This window comes from Stenella coeruleoalba (assembly GCF_951394435.1).
Source record: "Stenella coeruleoalba genome assembly, chromosome: 6".
Taxonomy (NCBI): domain Eukaryota; kingdom Metazoa; phylum Chordata; class Mammalia; order Artiodactyla; family Delphinidae; genus Stenella; species Stenella coeruleoalba.
Window position 1 is genome coordinate 97,011,326 of NC_137151.1, and position 22,954 is coordinate 97,034,279.

Genomic DNA, 22,954 nt, shown 5'->3' on the forward strand with positions numbered 1-22,954 from the left:
CAATATAAAGGTAGATTAAATGTCACTATTATGAAAAATAGAGTAAACTTTTCCAAGTGATTAATTGGGTGAACGAAGACATATATGTGAACATCTTTTCATGTTTGATCAGTTTTATTCATGGTGGTAATAAAACCAAGTAAATGAAACGCAAAATGTTGACTGTGATGTAATGGTTGAAATTTTTACATGCATAAAGTAGTCAGGGTAAATTTATGGTCTTATGATGGCTTGTTGGCTGCTAATATTGTGTGTACTTTGTTAAAATGATCTATAGCACCATGGCCAAAACGCCGTGGGGACAAAATCACAGTTGGTACATACTGTGTTGATATACCTCTCTTGATGTGTGAAATATTAACTCTGAGACTGCTTTCACACAGCTTGTCAGTTTTTGTTCAGTGTTAGATGCGTGCTCGTCATTGGCCTACTCTTTCCTTTGATAAAGCCATTTTATACATTCCAGTGTAGAACAGAGTTAAAATTGCAAAGAGTCGTCTTATGTTCTGGCACCATGTAGCTCACTTAAAATCTTTTTTCAGATTGAATTTGAATATACGATTCCAAAATGTATCAGATTACTTTTTCACTTGATTATAAGTTTGTAAAACTTAAGTTCTGTACTCTTTTGAATCAAAACTGGAGATAAATATCTTAGTTTCAACTCCTGTGCCTGATTTCCAGGTCTTAGATCCTACAAGTGTGTGTGAGGGAGGAATGCTATGTGACTTAACAACCCATCTTGCTGCCAACTTGTCTGCTGTCCCCTTTGCCACTGATCAGATCCTGTCCCCTGCTATTTCCTGAGTTTCCCTAGTTTAAATCTGAGTCTTTGGTTTTCATCTCTCTGGGCAGGAAGAGAGGTATACCTTATACCGCAGTCGTTGGGGGTTTACCTTAGTCTCAGGTGATAAAATCTGCTTTTCCAAACAGTATGAGAAGAAAGCAGACAACTTGATGTCTGATTTTAAAAGATTGAATATAAAAAAGCACACTCTTTAGAATACATCACCTTTTATAAACATGGTTACAATCAACAGATTTCATCTGTACAGCTATAATATATCAGAACCCAACTCTGGAAATTAATGAAATGGAACACTATGTAAGAAGAATTTTTTATAAGGAAAAATGCAATATTCTATAGGTTTCAGCCAGAAGTCCTGCGTAGATTTGGAGAAGTACATTGCTTGTAGCATGGCCAGACTAAAAAAGATAACAATTCCGAAAGATTGTGGGGGCAGTTTTATTTTGCTCTCTTTTCTGTATATTCCAGTGTTTTGTCTACCAGAGTATCTTCACTATTTAGAATCTAGTCTGCTGTACTTAGCTTACCTTTTATAGCACAATTATCCTTGTGTTGGCAGAGCTCTTTGATTAAAGAATCAGAGCTATGGATGCTTTTCTTACTTGGTTGTATAGTCACTGCTTATATCTTTGTGATCTCTATGTGGGCAAAATAGAATTGGGCTGTTTCTTAATAAATCATTAGTGTTTCCACCTATAAGCCTAGTATTAGAAACAAAATAAATTCCTTTCATTCTATTTGGAATCTTAAAGCTCTTTAGATGCTCTATAGAAAACTGAATTTTGAAATGTTGAAAGATTACCTAAGGAGGATTCCTTCAGATATTTTAAGCCTATCACTTTATCAAGTTGATTACTGAAAAGCTGTGTACTTGAGCCGCATATCAGTAGCCCTCTGAATAGTTGTTTTAAAAGAATTATTATTGATGAATTGGGAGATTGGGATTGACATATACACACTAATATGTATAAAATGGATACCTAATAAGAACCTGCTGTATAAAAAAATAAATACAATAAAATTTAAAATATTATTATTTAATAGTATGTCCTTGCCTTTTACTGGGGGACAGCTACAGTGAAGGCTAAATAGCAACCATTTCTATTAGTTTTTCCAAAATTACAATTGAATTCTGAGGGTTATATTAGGGCTTACCCTTTACAAAGATTCATGTAGTAAAGGTTTAGAGCTTTATCCCAGGAAAACTGTTATGTCTTCTCGCAAACTGGTATCTATTCCTATAGTGGATACCGGGTGCCCATAGCTCAAAAGTTTCCCACATTGAGGGACTTCCTAAGCATCACAGAACCAAATTGATTATAGCTTGGGTATTCTGGAAAAAACTGTACTAATGTTTTTCTTCATTCATTGATTCATGTTCTTATTGTCATAATGGATCACTTTCATATCTTTTCCAGAAATAGGCAGTATATAAGTAACTGAGCTGGATCAGAGCAGAGTATCTAGCTACATATCAAATTTTGAGAAAGTAATTCCTTTCCTTAAGCTTTACACTCCTAAGCAATTTTTAAAAAGCAATACTTGGAAATCTCCTAAATCACTACCTCAATTCAGCGATGCCCACCACCCTCCGCCCCTGTTTGACTGTGAACATTGTTCTAGTTGCTGCCGTGCTTCAGGGACTGGAAATCCATGCTGGAGTTCTTGCTCCAGATGTCATCGCCAATCTTAGAGTTGAGAATATGTGCACAGCACAGAGATAAAAAGAGTTGAAGAGGATGTTGGTCCTCTCATTGCATTTGTATATCTGAGGTGATAGTTATTACCATCACAGATTTCTGCCTTATGATTTTTTTCCTACAGCTTTAGGAATCTGTTTGAATTTCGAATCCCCAATTTCAGAAAGTACCCTTGAGAAGATCTTTCTTTGTCCAGATTATTCTTGGGATTACCTAAAGTGAAGGTTATTCAAAATTCCTTGAATATGCTTTACAAAAGGCTGGGGCAATTTATTTTTCCATTGCAATTTATCTTCCAGGAAAACGGATAAAATATGTATACATTGACTGACTTAAGTTAAACAGGATAAACATGCCACAGATTTATCCCAATAAACAGATAACATTTGTTTTAGGTGTTTAAAACTTTTATTATTGCTAGAGCATATTTTTAAGGAGTCTATTTTAAAAATTAAAATGTATTTTACATTTTTAAAAAAGTTTTAGTCATGAAACTTCTTGGTTATTCTACCACAGGATCCTGGGTACTGGGTGAAGATTCATCACTTAGAATACACAGATGGAGGAATCCTGGATCCAGATGATGTCTTGGCAGATGTCGTGGAAGACAAAGATAAGGTAGATGACTCTAAAAATGTTCTTCTTTGTTTTCCTCTGTAGAGCCACATGTTTTTCCAGAGATTGAGATCCTTAACAAACTCATGTGTCAATTATTGTTAAAAGATACCATCTGTTCGAGTTTTACCTAGACAGCCCATAAATCACAGTTCATCATCAGATGCTGGGAAAAACTTTGTCAAGGTTTGGGAGTCTGTTCATGGTGGTCTAATTAGCAGATACTTCATTCCCAAGAGTTCCTGATACGCCTCAGTAAATTAGTGTCAGGCTCTGAAGCTGTTGGAGTTCTCATTGTCATTGTTGGCTCTGGAGTTTATTCTTGGCCCGTTAATATTCAATTTAATGCCTGAGATTTGAATGTGTTTCAAAGGAGAGTATATAGTGGAGAGCAAAGTCTTGGGAAGAACTGTGGTGAAGATTTTCCTTAAAGTAGCTGGCAAGCAACTATCTTGAGTGGTAGTTTTTGTTTTTATTGCTACAGTGAAATACGCTGACTTGAATATTTCAAAAAGTTTGAACATGTTTTGCCACTTACTTGCGAATAATCCCATTGCAATTACCTTGTTTTAATGGCATTAATCTTCTGATGCTAAACTGAAAAAGGTGTAAAACTAAACTCTTCAGATGCAATACACTGGCTTATGCTGTTGAGATATATCGTTTTTCACTGCATCTGTGTTGGGGCTCTCTGATCAATGGCTAATGTGTTCTCCAGAATTGAACTGCAGCTTTCCCTGAAAGATCCTTGCTTCTAAGTTTCTTCTGCTGTGCATCCTTAGGCTCTTAGTACTAGGCTAATTTAAGTCTGTAAACACGTTTCTCCGTATTTTTATGTGATCTCGGGGCGGTGGGGTAGGGGTATTTGTGTGTTTTAATCAACTGGATTGGAATATAAATAACTGCTTTATTGAACTTAGATAAAATTTGCATTTTTCCTTTCCCATAAGATCTTTTTGGACCATTGAAATTTACATTAGTCTTTGCAGACATTCTGTACATTTATTTTCCCTGTTTTCTGTTGGAATTCAACTCTCATTTGCTTTGCATTTTAATTAGCCATTTCATAAGGAACTTATCTCCCGAAATAGATTGTAAGCTCCTAGAGGGCACAGACTGGGAGATATTAATTCCCTTTTGATCCTTGTATTAATAATATCGGGTACAATATTTTATCCAAACTGGATTCTCAAAGAACACTTGAGTTAGAGCAAAAAAGAAAGCTTTCCTCTCTGCAGTTGATTCTTGCTGTTTGTGATTTTGATGCACACTTCTTATTTTTTGGTCTCCTGGTAAATAATGTAGTATTTACCTTCACGACACAAGAGGAGGACTTTCACTTCTGTTTTCCCCTTTTTTACTTTTTTCTTCTCTACAGCTACCTTCTTCCTTAGAAATACTCTAGGTATTTGGGTTGTTTATTAATGAAGAAGGTCTTCCCATCTCCAGTGTCACTGAAGTCCAGTGTATTAAAATGAAAAGCTGAAATGTGGCAGGTTTAAGAAGGGGCTGAAGAAAATGTCTTACCCCAGCCTCGTCCAAGAGCTCTTTCCAGAATGGATGATTCCATGAACAGTGCCCAGGGAAATCATTTGTCCTATAGAGAATGATTTTTAACTACCTTGGCATTGTACTTTGTAACCATAATTCATTTACTAGACACAGAAACAGCTTTATTATGTATAACCTTTTTTAAAAGGACTTCACCACCATTACTAAATGAGGTAGAAAAGTGAGATGATCAGTTAAAATCCTAGCAAAGAATTAGTACTGTTTGGGTACAGGTTTACCCATTCCTTTAATCTGCTTTAACACAGCTACATGAAGCCTAATTGGTATTGTTCTTCAGAGTTGGTAAGAATTTACACTTTTGATATTACCAGAAATAATTGTACTCCCATTTTTAATTTTTTAAAATAACGTAAGTGAAAAAAACAGCATTACTTATTTATTTATTTTTTTCTGACATTCTCTCTGCAGTCTTAACTTCCTTATAGTCCATTTGTCTAGTGTGGAAAGAAGTTTCTGCCAGCCCTTTTAACCTTTTGTCATTTTAGATTAAGCAGTAATTTTATATGATGCTTGTGGTTGTTTAGTGACATTTCAAACTCTCCCAAGATCCTTTGAGATAGTATTGAGCTTGGATAAAACTACAATTCTCCTCTTTTTCAAATTGGTTACCTAATCATCTCTTACATTTAGAATTTATGGAGAAGGAAGTGCAGAGAGACATGGGTGGATGTACGTAATCCTTGTGCTAAAGCTCACATACCTCAGCTCTAGGAAAGACTCTGACTGCAGTTGAGAAACACCATTAGGAACCACTGAAGGCCTAGCTGGAAAGGATGAGGCAGGAAAAACAGAAACTTAGAATCGGAAAGCAGTGTAGGCTGAAGCCGTTTATGTAGTGTATGAAAAAGCCAACCAGTACACTTCAGTAGAGACTGAAGTTAGAGGTTAGATGGTATTCTACTTAAAAATCAGTCAAGGGGCTAATAGATTTAAATGACTCTCAAAATTTCTGGTGCTGCAAGTGGTCTTCTGTTATTCCTTTGGCCAACACAGTGCATAATGCATATGCGGTGTCTCTTTGGGCAGGTTTTGTTTTATTTTAACTTGATTTCCCATGAGAGCCCCTTCACAGGAGAAACAAGTTTTTGCCATGTTGCACTATTTCTAGCCTGTATTTTGCCAAAATATTACTGGAGCAGCTTTGGCATTTTGCATGTTATGATAACTAGTATTTGTGCAAAATGTGGTGCTAAAACTTAACTATTTGTGACCGTCATTCTCAAGTTTCTTCAGGTTTATGTATCAGTCTGCTTCAAGTTCTATGGGATAACTAGGAATTGACAACTTTACATGCATGTCTCTTCTCTGGATGCTCAAGGCTACTGACTTAGTTCACCCAATAATGACTTAACATTTCATTGAACGCTGACAGTGGCCCAGAATGGCTCTGGCACTTACATATCTTTAGAGCAACTCTGCAGGCAAGAGCTATGTATGATCCCCATTTTTAATTTCTGAGAACACAGAAATTGAAAGTCACTTGCCGAAGATCACACAGGTAGTAAGTGGCAGATTCAGCCTCTGGAACCTAGAATTTAAATTTTCACACTCTATTTTGTTCTTCTACAATACGCCAAGGCAGTGTGTTGGGTGTTTGTATATGTGATTTCTTTTTTTTTTTTCTTTGCGGTACGTGGGCCTCTCACTGTTGTGGCCTCTCCCGTTGCGGAGCACAGGCTCCGGACGCGCAGGCTCAGCGGCCATGGCTCACGGGCCCACCCACTCTGCGGCATGTGGGATCTTCCCGGACCGGGGCACGAATCCGTGTCCCCTGCATTGGCAGGCGGACTCTCAACCACTGCGCCACCAGGGAAGCCCTCTATGTGTGATTTCTAATTATGAAAATTCATCAATCATAAACTTTTACACAGTTACCACCATAGTTAAGAAAAGATATGTAATAGGACTATGGAGAATAACAAAATTAATTCAGAACTAGTATGCCATGCATGTATGGTTAACTCCAGCTCTCTGTGCCTGCAGCCTGCATCTAATTTAGTGCAAAGTCCTGCCAGTTCTACCCCTGTTGCGGTCTTTCGTAGCTCCTTTTCCAGGATCTGGGTTACAGGTACAGTTTAATTCCAAATGGACTAGTAGAATACATTTGGAGTCTAACCGTTATGTGCAGTTTCACATATATAGTGTGCACTATATGCAGGACACTATATTCTGTGCTATTTGCGGTAGGGAGGGCCCCCAAAGATGTTCTAATTAGACATTAGACATCCTAATGCTCAGAACCTGTGAGTATCTATATTACATAGCAAAGGGTCTTTGAAGGTGTAATTAAGTGAAAGACCTTAAAATGAGGAGATTATCTTGGAATATTTACATGTAAACACAAGGATCCTTATAAATAAAAGAGGAAGGCAGGGGAGTCAGGGTTAGAGACATACAGTGTGAGAAAGTATCAACGGGACAATGCTGGCTTTGAAAATGCAGCCAAAGAATGTAGGCAGCTTCTGGAAGCTGGAAAAGGCAAGGGAACAGCTTGTCCTGTAGTCAGAGCACAGCCCTGCTGACACCTTGATTTTAGCCCAATGAGAGCCATTTCAGACTTCTCCAGAACTGTAAGATAAATTTGCCTTGTTTGAATTCAATAAGTTTGAGGTGATTTGTTATAGCAGCAATAGGACGGTAATACACTGTCTCTTATCCTATTTTAAACTTTTAAAGTGATGATGGTCTTCTCAAGTTTAATACTAACTCAGCTTTTAATATCCTGTAGGACAAGGAAAATATACTTCAGATCAGTTGATTGCTCTTTGCATTCCTTCCAGAATCTATCACAAATTGATTCTTAATTTATTGGGTGAGCCTTCACTCTTTGGGGCCCTGGATGTTAAACATTTTGGTAGTTAGGCTATTGTCTTTCTTGTATGCCAGTCATTTCAATGCCATACCCAAGAGCTGTGTAATACTCATCAGTTTCTCGTTGCAATATGTAAAGGCTCTAAGAAATCTGAAGACTGATGCTTAATAAGCCACTGCAACGCTTAATGTTCACTCATATTTTTCGAGTGTGAGAACCTCTGAGTATTGCACTTGTTTAATGATTGTTTTCCTAGTTAATTGTCTTTATTATTTCTTGAGTTGGTTGTAGAACACAATTGCAATACAATACTGAAATATGGCAATGTATAACTTCTATTATGTAAACTGGATTACTGCCATGGTTTTATTAAATATACGAAAGTAAAATTACGTGGTAAAGTGCATGGGGAGAATGTTTCTGTCTTTGACTCTCATAGGGGTTCATTTTGGAGAGGCGCCAGTGGTTTTCCTGGACTCCAGCGAGGGCAGGTTGGCCCCCTGGGTCACCTGTGAAATCTGGTCCTCAGATACTACAGTTTCAGTTCAGCTTTATCCCTTATTAGTTGTGTGTGCTTGGGCATGTTTCTTCACTCTTGATTTGCCCATTTGTAAAATGGACATAAGTTAGTTTTACAGGGTCAGTGTAGGAAAACGACATAAACTATAAAAACTTTTAAGTCCAGTATGGTATATAGTTAAGCACTCAAATGTTAACTGTTACATCAATAATAATATTTTGATAGTGTGATTAGTGCAGTTTTTACCTGTGTGTTTTGATTTAACCATTAAATGTTTAAAATTTAAATACTAAAATATCAAACTATTTTATAGTACATTTTAACTTTTTTTAAAAACCTTAAATTTGTTTAAATGTTATTACATTGTTTAATAGTTTTATAGGAAGATATGATAAAACATTTAGATTAATATTTGAGAACTGAAAGTGCCAATATGACTAATTTTAAAATGAGAATGCTTTTATCAGGACATATTGTTTAATAGTACAAGAAGCATTCAGGGATCTAATGTGGTTTTGAACTGTAGACTGGTTCGCACAGTGAACTAGTGACCTAAAAGCAGACACTCAGTCCTTAAGCCCACATTTTTTTCTGAGAACACTCTGTTGCCCTCTTGTGGAGTCCCCAGCTATCTAGAAACCAGCTCACAGGACATACTTCCTGATGATGTATTTTTACTGTATTTTTAGTACAACCCACAGACACAGTCGTGGAGAGTACAACCAGGGTTTATATTTCAACTAGTGGTTGTCATTTCTTCATGGTCAGTAACCATACTGATGATTACGTATGCTTTTGTAAGTTTTAGAAGGGCTAAAGCAAAATCTTTGCATTTGTAAAAAAACTGTTTTTGTTTAGACTTCTTCCCATCTTCCTGTTCACTGGTTGCAAGGTTATTGGCTAGTGGTAATAAAGTATATGACTTTTGCAGTATGTAGTTGAACAGTTTGAGATGTATTGTGTTTTTCTGGGGATAGAGGATTCTAAATTAGACTCCTTAAAAAAAAAAAAGTCCTGTATTAATTACTTCATTTTTCAGTCCTAATTTTGCCTGTTAAAATTCCATTTCAAGGAGAAACACCTATTTCAAGCCCTTGATTTTTAACAAATCAGAATATGGTATTTTGGGGTTGTTTTTCTTTGGCTCACAGTTGTTGAAGTTTTGAAAGCACTTTGGGAGGAAGTTCAGAGAATATTTCAGAAATAAGTGCAGAAGTCCAAAAGGATTATCTTGACCAAGAAATTCCATCTCAAACTTTTAAAGAGTACTCTCTGCTTATAGAATTACAAAATTACAGAATTATAGAACCAGAAGAGACCTCAGCAGTCATGTACCCTAACCCCATCATCTTGCAAAGGAGAAATATCTGAACCAAGAATAGGTTACAGGGCTCCATATTTCCAGCTGATTTCTTTGCTGAGTCCAGTTCTGCATTTCCTCCCTGGGATCCTGATAACATCTGGTTCGGATCAAAACTGCTCAATTTCCTGCTCCAAGTTGGTTTCCTCCACTCACTTCCTTATTCCTGTCAATAAGAGCATAGTCTCCTAGTCTTCCAGGCTTGAACTTGCAGTTATTTAAAAAATATCTAATCCAGTTTATTCTTTTAACATGATTCATGTTCCTCTCTTTGCATGTCTGCAGCTACCACATTTAAATCTAAAATAAAGTCTCAGGCCGAGTTACTTAGTTGATAAGGAATTTGTAGACTTTTCTCTCCCTCTACACCCTTCAACTATTCTTTGCCACAGGTGCACTGGGACACAGAGTGGCTGAGAGTTTGGATTCTGGACAGGCAGAGTCAGTTCATCTCTTGGCTCTGCTATCTGTTGGCTTTGGGCAACTTACTTAATCTTCTTGTCCTTAGTTTCCTCATGGGCACTTGGAGCTAAAATAGTACTAATTTTACAAGTTAATACATGAAGTGTTTAGGAGGGTTCCTGGCTTGTAGTGAGTCATCAATAAGTGTTAGGTGCTATTATAATGAACATATTACTACTTTTATTAACGTAGGTTACATTATTCTTAAAGTATTGCTTAAGTGATACCATTCCTTCCAGTGTATACTAAAGCAAGGCTAGAGCTCATGGCCATACATTGTGTTCAGAGGCCTCAGAATCCCTCCAAACTATCTTCCTCAAACTCAACCTTCTCAAATCTCAACAAGAAAGAAATTACGGTACTGACTATTCTCTTAGGTACCATGTGCTTTCTTGCTCCATGGCTTGCTTAATGTTCCACTGGTCTGGCGTGTCCTTGCCCTACACCCTGCTTGTCCAAGAGTCATTCTGTATGTTACAGAATGGAAGCTCCACGAGGAGAGCGTCTTGGGTTTTGTTCACTGCTGTTGTTCCAGGTGCCTGGTACCTCATAACTGAACTGAGTGAATAAGTATATGTATAAATATTTTCAGGTCTTGAGCAAGTCATTTAACTACTCTAAATGCTAGTTTTTTCCCTTGATGAAATGAGTGATTAATGATAACTTTTTCCACAGCGTCGTTGTTAAGGTTGAGAAGTTGTATGTGAAAATACAGTGGAAATTATAACATTCTTTATACATGTAAAGACTGTATTCTTGCTGCTCAGTTCTTAGCAATCTTTCAAGATCCAGGTCAAATTGTATTTTTTTTCTAGTTTGTTTGCAGACTGTCCTAATTCTGAATGAATTCTCTGTCACTCTGATTTTATAGAAATCATTGAGCAGTCTTTTAAAAAATATATTATTGCCTAGTAACATTTATCCATTACCATCTTGAAATTCTGAAGAATTGTATTATGGTTTAACTTCTTAAGTCTTAGTTTTGTCTCTCCAAATGCCTTGTATACTCCTTTAGGATTGGGATAGTCTTTTCAATTATTTAACACCTGGACTTCTTACCTGTGGTTTGGTGTTTAATAAACATGTTTGATTTCAGTTAGTGGTAGTTATAACTGGAATTGAAGGTTTAATTGTCCATCTTTTTTCTTCCACCAAACTATGTTGTGTCTTTTAAATGTTTTATTAGGATGCAGTTTGTAGGCATGTTTCAATCCCAGAGGAGCACTTTGGAATCAATGCCTTTGTGATCTTATTATGGCAAAGACAAATGGTGTTGGGAGAGAGTAACTGAAAGCCAAGTAATCCAGGTGATGGCCTGGTGCCTTCTGCAACTTCCTTGGTTGGCAACAATAGTGTGTGTGTGAGTGAATGAGAGGGAGAATCTGTGTGCAGATGTGTGTGTGTGGGGAGTGTGTATACTTGATCTGAGTGTGCTTGTTTGCTGTGCACATCTGTGGTGCAAAGCTTTCACTGGGGTTAGAAAGAAATTATCAAGCTTGATAGTGCTGTTAATTTAGCTAGGCATTTGAGTACAGTCAAAAGTAAAACATAAGAAAATTTTTGACATATGTGTAAAACTTCAAATTTGGAGGGAAAAAGGCAATAAAACTAGAGATTATAATAATCCTTTCCTTAGAGCTAAAAATGTATTTCTAAAAAAAAAATCAATGAGCATTTCTTTCTTTACAGCATGCCTTTAGCCATATGTTATGGGACCCAGTTCTACTAGTGTTCTCTCTTGCAATAGCTTCTTTTGAGGTTATTTGTATAGGTGTATCTATGCCCAAGAGTTATGTGACCATTATTATTATTTTTTAAATACGTCTACTTTTGATTATATAAGGTACAAATGGCAATCTCATTAAGGTACCTGAAATTACACCAAATACAAAGCTACTTAAGTTATAAAACATCCTCTTTGAAAAATGATAGAGGCCTCTGAGTACTGATTGAGCACCACATCATCAATAGGTAAGTGTGTATCAATTTAATCAGGTTGCGTCCCCTGAGTGTCTAGCTGAATCAGCTTTACTAAAACAATATTCTAGAGTGTTATGTGGCAGAGCTTGGGGCTTTGGCAGTTGGAGTCCAGGTTTTTCATATTATTACTCTAACCTCTTTCAACCTCACTTTTCTCATTTTGAAAATCATCTACTGCTGTCCCACCAACCACACACAGTTGGTAGGAGGATCAAATGAAATTAAGTACCTGGTAACACTTTGAAGTATGTTGTACCGAGCGAATATTAGCACTTTTGCCCTTATTCACTGTAGCAGCTGTCCGGAGGTATTTAAGCAAATGTTTACTTGTAGTCCAGGAGGGACTTGCCATGATGTAAGAAGAGTGAGCCAGAGGAGAGGAATGGGAGAGAAGTTTGGAAGGAGGAGGAGGCTGGTTATGGGAAAAGAGAACAGTCTTCTCTTCTTGTCATCCAGTGAGGTGTTCAATGAGGGGGAAGGGACCTCTTTCACTAGGAAAGAGGACAGAGGTGAGAATAACAGGGAGAGACAGGTAACTCAAAGGAGGAAGATTGAATTTACCCTTAGAAATTTAATGGGTGGGAAGCAAAGATATCAGAGCTTCCAAGTAACACACAAGGAAGGCATAAACTACAGTATAATGACAATTTCCCAGACCTTCCACGATTCTGGAACCTTGATAACATTTGAGTGTGTGTGTTCACTACTTAGTTCTTAATGATTAACAGGTTTCTTAAAATGGAAAGGATCTAGGTGCCTCTTTGAAGGAGGTGGGGTGTCTCTCTTTTAGGGTAAGAGAGATCTCAAGAAATAAGATAAAGCTATGGAAAGAAAAACACCTGAATACCTGGAATCTCATGATTTAAGAAACAAAATGAAACAGGTCAACAGGGATGTATGCTCAGTACTGACAGGTGGCCCATGAAGCTTAAGCAACTATGTAGCTCCTTGGTATTTTCACCAAGAGATATTATCTATTCAGCAGTTTCATGGGAATAGCTCTGTACCAAACTCTTAGTTAACCTTTTACCTTGCTGGTTCTTCTATTTCCAGGCGCTCAAACTCACTGTATCTTATTAACTGGCTACATTGTAATGGACTTTTGGGGGGCTGCTCTTGAAATCACATTAATGTTTATAACACTTCTATTGAGGTACTTGTTCAAATTACATTTACAGATGACTTAGGTCTACAGATAAATTTTTAGTAAATAAGGATGTTTAATTTCCTTAAATTTTTTAATTGAAGCTTTTTAAAGTCCTAGAAGTATGTATTTTTCTGTTTAAAGATGAAGCGCACTTCCCCATCATGAATATCGAAGCTTCACTCAGAGTTTCGGCAGGATTCCTGAACTTTATTATTTGCTGCTTTAAGTTCTCTTTTTAGCTTCCCTTCTTTTGATGTTATGAATCAATTTTGAAGGATCAAGTGACATTTCCTTAGCAATAAAGAAGAAAGCCTCCTTGTGCAGACTTTAATCAGAGGAGGAAAATAGCACAGAAGCCTGTTCGTATTTAATATCTTGATTAATCTCAATTCAAAATACGTTACAAGTGAAACACATATTTACATAATTCTTAACCATAAGCAGACCAGAAAGACTGCAAGATAACATGATTTGAGATGGTTCTCATAGCTCACCAATGCGAAATATGCAGCTGTATATAGACAAAAAGTTGAAGCATCTAATAGTCCGTAATTGATAACAGGGTGAGAACTTGATTTTCTAGATGGCTAGCTGAGTGTAGCCACTGTGTATTAGTTTGAAATGAACCTAACATGATGTCATGTGGTGTTCTAAGTAGCCCATTCTTTAAATACAAATTTTACAAAGCTCTGGGGTGATTTATTGGAATTACCTCATGTTGCTAATACTGCAGAACCTGGATGCACTTGAAGATTGAAGGGAGCCTGCTGACTGTCCTCAGATATCTGGATGATCGTAGAAAAGAAGGAATAAATTCACTTATTGCTGTCCCAAGAAGTTGGGCCAAAGAAGTTGTAAGGAAATGTATTTCAGCTCAATATAACACTTAGTCCTTCAGTGAAGCGTGTGCTGCTTTATAAAGCATGGGCTTTTGGCCATTGAGACTATGTAAGCAACAGTTGAGCAGACATTTGCCAGGAATTCTTCTTTTAGGTTTGGAGTTTAATCAGACCATCTACAGGTCAACTATAAGCCTATGAGGCATGCGTTTCAGTCTAGAAATACGGGGTCGGCCTGTGTAGCTGATTATTGTGCAGTGTTGTCTGCTTACCCAGCATCCATTCCTACTCTCTCCTTCCTAGGGCAACTCCAGTTCTGTTCAGGTCTGTCTCTTCCTCACATAGTTTTTTTTCATATGACCACCCACCTCTAAGGGTGAGTCTTGTGGGCCTTCATCTGTGATCCAGTTCCCTGTACCAGTGATTACAGTCATCCCTCCATATCTGTGGGGGGTTGATTCCAGGACCCACCACAGATACCAATATCCATCAATTCTCAAGTCCCATAGTTGGCCTCTGTGTTTGTGGTTCCACATCTAAGGATTCAACCAACTGTGGATCAGGTAGTTTTCTGTACATTTACTAGGGGGAAAAAAAACATGTGTAAGTGGACCAGCACAGTTCAAACTCTTGTTCTTCAAAGGTCAACTGTACTTTGAGAATGGTGATGTGATTCTGTTTGGGCCAAAGATGCTCAAGGAGAGGTAAGCTGAGGCCTTCTGGGAAAGCTCTTTTTATCACGTGGGAGAAGTTTCCTCTGAATTCTGTCCTATTCTGAGGCTTGGAACCACTGCAATCCTACAGCTTCCAGCATGAGGTAGAAACCATCATGGGAGGAGAGCCAACACCCAGGGGGTCTCAGGGACGTGGCCTCTGAGCCAGTGGACTTAGTCAACTCTTGAAGTTCATCCTAATTGGGACGCCCAATTACATGAGCCATTTATTACCTTATATTCAAGCCTGTTTCAGTTGCATTTTTCTGTGACTCACAGATTAAAGTTTCCCAGTTGTTACCCACAATTATAGGAGTTTGGGCTCCACTTTTACACTTTTTTATTCCTGCTTGGTTGGGGTGTATTTGTTCTTTCCTCTTTTAGTTCTATATATGTTCTATATGTGAATTTGAAAAGTTGTCTTAATTTATTTCATAGTTATGCCAAGTTATTTGGTTTCTTCCTTTCAGAATTTTTTGAATTGTTGGTGAAAGAATTAAACCCCTAAGGTTAAAATGTATATTTCAATTAGTTGGTTTGCCTGACTTTGATTGAATAGGCGAGATTAATTGGGAATTTTTCCAGTTAGTGAGAATTATATTTTCTTTAAATTCTTTATTACCCATGATTGTTGTTTACATTTTTCCTAGAAGGAAATAATTCATGATATTAAACTATTAGTTTTATGTTTCCTATAAATTCTCACTTTACTAATTCTTTCAAAAAGTATATATGCACAACTAATATTTTAGGGATAAGGAAATCAGGAAGAGTTCTGGTTTTGGCTTTCTTAGATACTTAAAACTTAAGTAGTTAAGTCGATTGTGTGTCTTACAGAGGAACACAAAGGCTGTCTTTCCCAGGAATCTTTTCTTGATCTAGTCTTCCTAACTTTTATTTTAACAACATGCAATAAACATTTGGTGCTAATCTTGAAATATTGGGATTTCTCTTTAACTAGATACAATATTTACATCAAGAAACTGAAGCAAATATTTAAAGCAAACAAATTAAAAAACAAAACAGAACTCAGGCAGTTTAAGAAATTTGCCAGAACTTGGAGTGCAGTATAGTAATCTAAGTAATTCTCCAATGGCATGAGACAATAAGGTGGGTGATACTCCAGCTTCCCTTAAGCCGTGAAGACCTTTGGTATTTATCATAGTTTTCTCAAATCATCTGGAGAGAGATGGGGGGCCTTGACCTGATGTATGGTTCATCTCCTCCTTTCCCTTACTCAGGTTTTAAAGAGGTACCTTTGTGTAGCAAGGGCAGCGCAGAGACTGCCAAGGTGCCCTGAGCCCCTAAATGGGGCCAAATGGGGATTTTTTTCTGTCACTAAGGCAGTGAGAGTGCTCAGAGCATGGACATGGGGAATATTTTTTTTTTGTGATATAGTCAATGCATTTCATATCCATGTAGTATAAAAACAGTGGTCTTTCTATTGACATTTAAATCATGATCATTCTTAAGGAGCTACATGGCAGTTATAATCAGAGTTCTCTGAACAAGCTGCAGAACTTGCCCTTTTCCCCAGACTACATGGACTATTTAGGTGTATTTAGGAAGTCTGAAGGCTAAATGAGGGAAAAGACTCCAGACAGATTTATAAGAATGTTGTGTATGTGCTGGGGGTGGGGGAATGAATGTGACTGGTTAGAAAAATAATTTGCAGTTTCAGTGTGCTGATGACTTGGAAAAAAGAAATGCTGTGATACGCATCAAAAGAAAAGAAGCAACAAAGAATAATATGAATAAGAAAGTGATAGCGAAAAATGATAAAGTAATGTTGACATTTCCTTAGGGAGACCTAGTGTCAAAGTCATAAACACTCAAACTAGTTAGATGTCTCTTCCCCAAGTGGAAACTACTATTTAAGGAAGTTAAGTATGTAACTGCAGTGACTGAACATAATGGGCGAAATGTTTTGCACTTGACATGAGGCTTCAATCTGAGATGCATCTTGTGCTCATATAATGCATGAATATATGGAATGCTTGGTTGGCCAAGTTTTAATTTTAAACTTTAGTATCTTTTGTGTATACACACAAAAACAGAAAATTTATCAAGTCGGCATGTTTCAAGAAAACTTAGACTGAGAACTTTTATGTTTCTTGCTACATTGTTATTTGAAATGAATATTCAAATAAAAGTAGAATATTAAACATCCTGAGATACTGTTCTTTAAACTTTTGCTGTTCATTGGAAGTCAGAAGCTGAAAATTAGCCCCAGATTTATTGAAGTGAATACTTAGGGAAGACTGTTTCCTGGTAATTTATTTCAGCATATTGCTTAGATTTTCCCAAAACTAAGTATTTTCCTCTTAAATGGAAAAATGTTTCTTTTATTCAACAATAGAGTCTGATGGCCTAATGTCACCAAAAGTAAACATGATAATTCGGGGTTTAGAGATTTTTAAAATTTTAGTTAGAACTTTATTTGAAAATTTAATGTTTATACAGTGAAAGTAATTGTCTGGAATATTCTGAGCACCATTTTAACAGTATTATACTTTATATGAAAGAAATAACATATTTAAAAAATTTGATAGTGTCTCCATATAAGGAGAGGAATGCAGCCATGGACTGAATTTTTGACACACAATCTTTTATTATGACATCTAGTTGATTAATACTTCAGCCAAATCATTGTTTTAAAATATCTCCTTTCACTGTCCATTAGATCTGGATCTGCAAGCATGCATAAAACCTGGCATCTGCTTCATACTCTTCACCATTTACTTTGGGACAATGCCAGTGTCTTGGTTATAGTGTTTGAAGTATAGTCTAAGTGCTTTAAGAATTTGTCTAAGGCCAGACAATTTTTATATGTGACTTGCTTGTTGCATTTGAGTGACACATAGATAGTGTCAAGACAAACAGTATTTTAAGAGTAAAAGGTGGTAGGACATAGGAGTTTTGAAGAGGCACCTTTGTAGGTTTTTTCCTTTGTTGTAAAATTACTTAAAACTGTTTACTACTAAAAGTGTTAATACTTGTTAAGTTAAAAACATTTAGAATACAGTAAAATACAAAGAATGTCAGAATCATCTGAAATCACATCTAGTAGAAGTAATTATAATTTAAAAATGGACGTATAAATTTTTATATACATATTCAAATGTAAATGTTAAGTACATGTCATACAAAATTGATACAGCAATTGCTTTTCTTTGACTTAACACATTATTTTTCTATGTGTTTATTCTCTGAAAGGTGATTTGTAATGTCAGCGTAGTGTTCTCTGCTTGTTTGGGGATTTTTAACATCCTTTTTGCTTTCTGTTTGAGTTTTTGCTGTAATTCTGGTTAATAATTGTGGTTAATAATTACTGTAGTTACTATAGACAAATTTTAAAAACAAGATATATTTTAAGTATAAAAATTGGAGGATATCATAGGAAAATGACTTTGCCCACTGTCACAGAGCCAGTCTGTGTCTGAGTCAGGAATCAAATTCAGATCTCTAAAGCCAAAGTTATCAACCATTGTGCTTTAGACACAGAGTTCATTTTTCCATGCTCATGGTATTTTTCTGGAACTCAATTATCTCTGCACTGGCTCATGTAGAAGGTGTTTGTGTCATGAATCCACACCCATTATGTAGTTTTTGTAAAACATTGTTAAAGAGATGAGACGTGTGGGGGAAAGGGGGTGGGCTGGGGAGTTGAAGGAAGTGACAACTAATTTATTTCCATTACTTTATGCTCTTGCAAAAATAAAAAAAAAAAGGTTGCGAATTTCTTGTACGAAATGTTTTAATTTCTGTAGAGTTGCCATGCATTATTCAAGATTACAAAATGATTTGAATTTCAGGAGCAGACGGATTTTCTGATGAGGATTTCAAGCTGTGTAATTATGAAACCCATGTAGGTTAAAAGTTCAGAACTCGTTAGCTTAATCATGAAAAAGTAACCAGTTTATAAGCATGGATTTCATTTCGGAGGGGTACAGTTTCAATATCGCTTACTGAGGTACTTTTGTACTCCACCTCATGTCCCACTACATACAGTGAGTGATCATGTCTGCATAACACCTAGCTTGTCCTGTTTTACTGCATAATTTAAAAAGAAGATTCATATTTCATGGTGATAAATTTGATGTCATAAAGTAAGGCACATTTCTAGTAATTTCTTTGACAATTTTCTTGGCTCCTTAAAAATTCAAGGAAGTTAATGAATAAGTGCCAAATATCAAAAAGGCCCGTTGGAACCTGTTACTATGATGTCAGAGCATACGTTTAGGAAATGAATTGTAAAATCCCTTCAGATAAAGCATAAATGTTTCAGAATAAAATGTAAGGAAATTGATTTTCAAGTTAAAGAGTTAGCTCATAAAGGGGAATTTCTTATTGTGGTAAAACATCCCATAACAGTTTACCATTTTAACCAGTTCTGAAGTGTATAGTTCACTGGCACCAAGTCTATTCACATTGTTGTACCACCATCACTACTGTCCATCTTCAGAACTTTTCATCATATAAGTGTTTTTAATTTTAAATAAAATAATGCAGGTATCGTTGAGAATATGTTTGGACTTGTAGAAATGCTTAGTACCTTTAAAGCTTTTGACTTTTCAATTTATGTAAAAACTTTGAGGTTGTAGCTTTTGTTACTTCAGGTAAAACACATGATATTCACTGATACAAGTGAAATCTTAGCCCAGCTTTTGAAATATCGTCAGGGTCACACTTATTTTCTTTGGGAGGCAAGGATATTGAGGGGAAAACTATATTTACATAAAAACAGTCTTATGAAGAACCATTCAAGATGATTAAAAATACTGTGATCATCAAAGAGTTAAAGATGGAAAATAAAATATGCTATTTGTGAGATTTTTGGCTGTCGTGAAGATTTTAATGCCTATTATCTTGCTTTGCTAATTGAGGGTGACTGAGATGCACTTACCTGTTAAATAGAAGTTGCTCTCCTGGCTTTTAGTTATGAGATTTTACATTTATCTTTTCTTTATTTGAAAACTCTCCCTTTGAATCTGAGGGGGTTACTATCTTTTCTTAGATTACTACTGTTAGATTTTGAGAATATATTTTTTCCTAATGCTTAGAGAATGATAACAAAAAAGAATTTTTTATTGGTTCATTTCATGCTTGGTAAGATTCCAACTGTCAAAACATAAAATTTTGAACCTAGAGGCACATTTCATCACCAGAGTACTAATTACTGCCGAGAACTGGAGTGAGTCATTATGTATGTAGTAGTATTTAGAGCTGCCCAATTTTAATGTTTTTTGGACCATAGACACTTAAAAAGTTAAGCTGTTTCGGCACAGAAGTGGGAGGAAAAACTGCACAGTGCATGCAACACTGTCAAATATAATGCAGGAAGGCTGAAATGAATTGAAAATTATTCATCTACTTGCCCTGAGATTCAACATCTTTTTGCAGGGATGCTCTGAGCATGGCAGATGCTATTCTTGGCGTATTTTCATTCAGTTTAATGTTGGGTACCTATTATAGCTAGGCACTGGGGCTATGAGGGAAATGGAACGACAAGTGTTTCCCTTCATGGAGCCTATATTCTTGAGGGGGAAAAGAGACAAGAAGCAAAGCAGCAGCGTTCATGTAGCAAGCCATGCATGGTGAGTGCTATAAAGACCAGCATAGCAGAGTAAAGGAATAGAGAATGGGGGGTTAGGGGCAAGGGCATTTTAACAAAGTAGTTAAAGGAGGCTCTTCTGAGGACATGACGTTTGAGAATAGCAGTGAATGAAAGTCACTTGAAATACTAGTCATATAAAATTTTAATAGTAAGCACACAGATACCTATTCTACACTTAGTACGAATAAAGTAACTATACATAAAACAAAAATAACTATAGAATAGAATAAGCTATTAAATAAGTAAGTATAATATTCTACTTAATAGATATTTATTAAATATCTCATCCAAAGCACTGGTTAGATACCAGCCTGGGGAGGAAGAAAAAAAATAAAGGATGTGTCTCTACATTTGGGAAAATGACAATTCCGTGTCAGTCATGGTAGTTTGCTAAGAGTAGGAGAAATGAGCAGACGAAGCAATGAAGCGTGTGGGGAATAGCGGGTTCTGCTCTTTGGCCGAAAACCAGCAAAGTGCATTCTATGGTAATTGTATACAGTTGTCTCTTCATCTCCACCTCTCTCCCCTACCAAACCAACACGATGAGGTCCTTCAGCAATGATCATATTTTCATTCTGAGTACTCAGTGCATAGTAAGTGTTCAGTAAAAGCTCTTTGGAGGAAGGGGTGGAATGAAGACAGAAGACGGACCTTGAGCTTTTTTAAAAGGCGATTTTGAAGAAAAGGAGAGAGAGGGTGGCTTGCATGTATTTGAAAGGGTAAAATTTATTTACGAGTAGGGAAAAATCCATCAAGGTTTGAGAAGGAAACGAGGGACAGTGGAGAGGAAGCAGACCAGATGCAAATGAGGAGAAGAATGAGAGAATATGACTCCAGAAACATGGAGTGTGGTCACCAGCCCAGATTGGGGTTGACTTTGAAGAGTTTGGAGTGACATTTTTCCTTCAGAGATGGGAGAAAATATAAGTGGGGTTGGATAGGTAAAGAAAGATTGGAGATGTGTAGGAAGAAGTCTAGGGCGATGACTCTGGTCACAGTTTTAGTGAACTAAAACTGTGGAATTGTGGAATTCCACAATTGTGGAAGCTCTTAAAGACAGATGGGTTTCAGAAATTGAAACTGTTTGGATTTTAGGAAGGTAATGAATGCATGTATCATCTGCTAAGTATCCCTCCATAGGTTTGGTGCAGCACCCCATAACGATACACATGACATTGCTCTTGCAAAACGTATTTACACTTAGCAGGATAAAGATGATAAATCGCCTCCTCCAGTCAGCATATTTTGTACCAAATTTATAAGAAGCAGACAAAGGAAAAACCCAAATGGGTTTTGAGAGCACTTTGGATGTTGGAATAATGGATAAGGCATCTTGGACCTGTGTATTTTGCACTGTATGTTTTGGTTCACAGGCATAACTGAGAAGGATGAAGTTATTTAAGAGGTGAAAGATAGCACATATTTTTGAGCAGGGGTGCATTTAGGGTAGCCGCTGTGGTGTCTGAGGTGGGGAAGTGGGAGAGTGTTCATCGCCACATTCCTGTGCCTTTCTGTGCGTGCTCCCGATGTGCACGTGCTGTGACACCAGCAGCCTGAATGGTGATCCAGAGTAGATTAAGCCAGAGTAGGACTACAAATTAATTTTTTTTAATCCTTGCTGACTGAAATGTATTCCTTTGGCACTGAGGAGCTTAAATTGTGAAATGAGCGGATGGTTCAAAGTCTGAGGGGTCAGGAACAAGTGAAGGTAATGAAGCTTTTAGGAGACTTTTTAAGGCAACTTCTGTTACAGCTCTTTGATTTTGTTATAATTAATTCTTTTTTCTCCATAAATTCAATACATCCTTGAAGCTTTTGTTAGTATTTTATTTATGTTTTTATCCCAAAAGCCAAGCAGTATGCCTAGACATATGTCGTAGGTGGTCGATGATTAAACAAATGAATTATTATAATTAGTACAATTGTGAAATATTACAATTCATTATAAATGAGTTATGACTAAACAAATGAATTCTTACTCTCTTCTGTGTTTCCATGTGTGCACATATGTAAAACTTTTGGACTGTATTTTCCAAACTTTTCAATATTGATGCAGTTTAACAAGTAGAATTTCCATTATCGGTGGAGATTTGTGCTAGTTGATTTCAGAACCTCCAGTGAGCACAATCTAAATGCTACATAATGAACTCTTAATATTACAATTTTTAAAAATGTTAATGAGAAACAGTTTTATGAGTGTGATCTTTTGGTCTTTTCATTTCACTTTGGAAGTATTCCATATTGAAGATTGTGAAGCTCCATGCTGAGGGGCTCATTATAGAGACCCTGGAGTTTGAAGTCCATGGGGCGTTGAGAGGACAGTCTGAGAGACCCACTAAGGAACTTCATCTCATGGTCAGCATCACCCTGGTCAAAACGCTAGACTCACAGCAGGTCTAGGATATAACTCAAGGTTCAAATCCCTGAACTGGGAGGAGGAACTCTCCTTTTGTAACTGAACAAACCTGTTTAACTATGTAAAAAGAAATTCTAATTATGAAGACAGATTTTTAGTGTATATGCTTGTGTTTTTGATATATGTGACTTGTAATTATGGAAGAATTCTATATTGTTTATATAGAACTAACACATATAACATGCTCCTTTGCATTCAACATTATAAATAATGTACTTAAACATTTTGGTCATTAGATTTCGTACATTGTTTTCCAGCATTAGAATGTAGACACAGATGAAGATAATTCAGGCTTGGGAAGTCAATGATCAAATCATTTTAACAGTGAAATAATTATCCCCTTCACTTATATAAAATATTCCTAAAAATTCTCAGTATTTCTGAGAACCTTAT

General features: G+C 36.6%; 1 protein-coding gene across 2 annotated transcripts in view; it reads left to right on the forward strand.

The window, feature by feature from the left end:
* The window catches only part of PARD3B (par-3 family cell polarity regulator beta), a 1,038,680-nt gene that overhangs the window by 125,928 nt on the left and 889,798 nt on the right, over positions 1 to 22,954 (forward strand). For both annotated transcript variants that reach the window (XM_079924321.1, XM_079924322.1), the window contains exon 2: positions 3,025 to 3,126. In XM_079924321.1, coding sequence (XP_079780447.1) covers positions 3,025 to 3,126 — 102 coding nt within the window. The remainder of the gene's footprint in view (positions 1 to 3,024; positions 3,127 to 22,954) is intronic.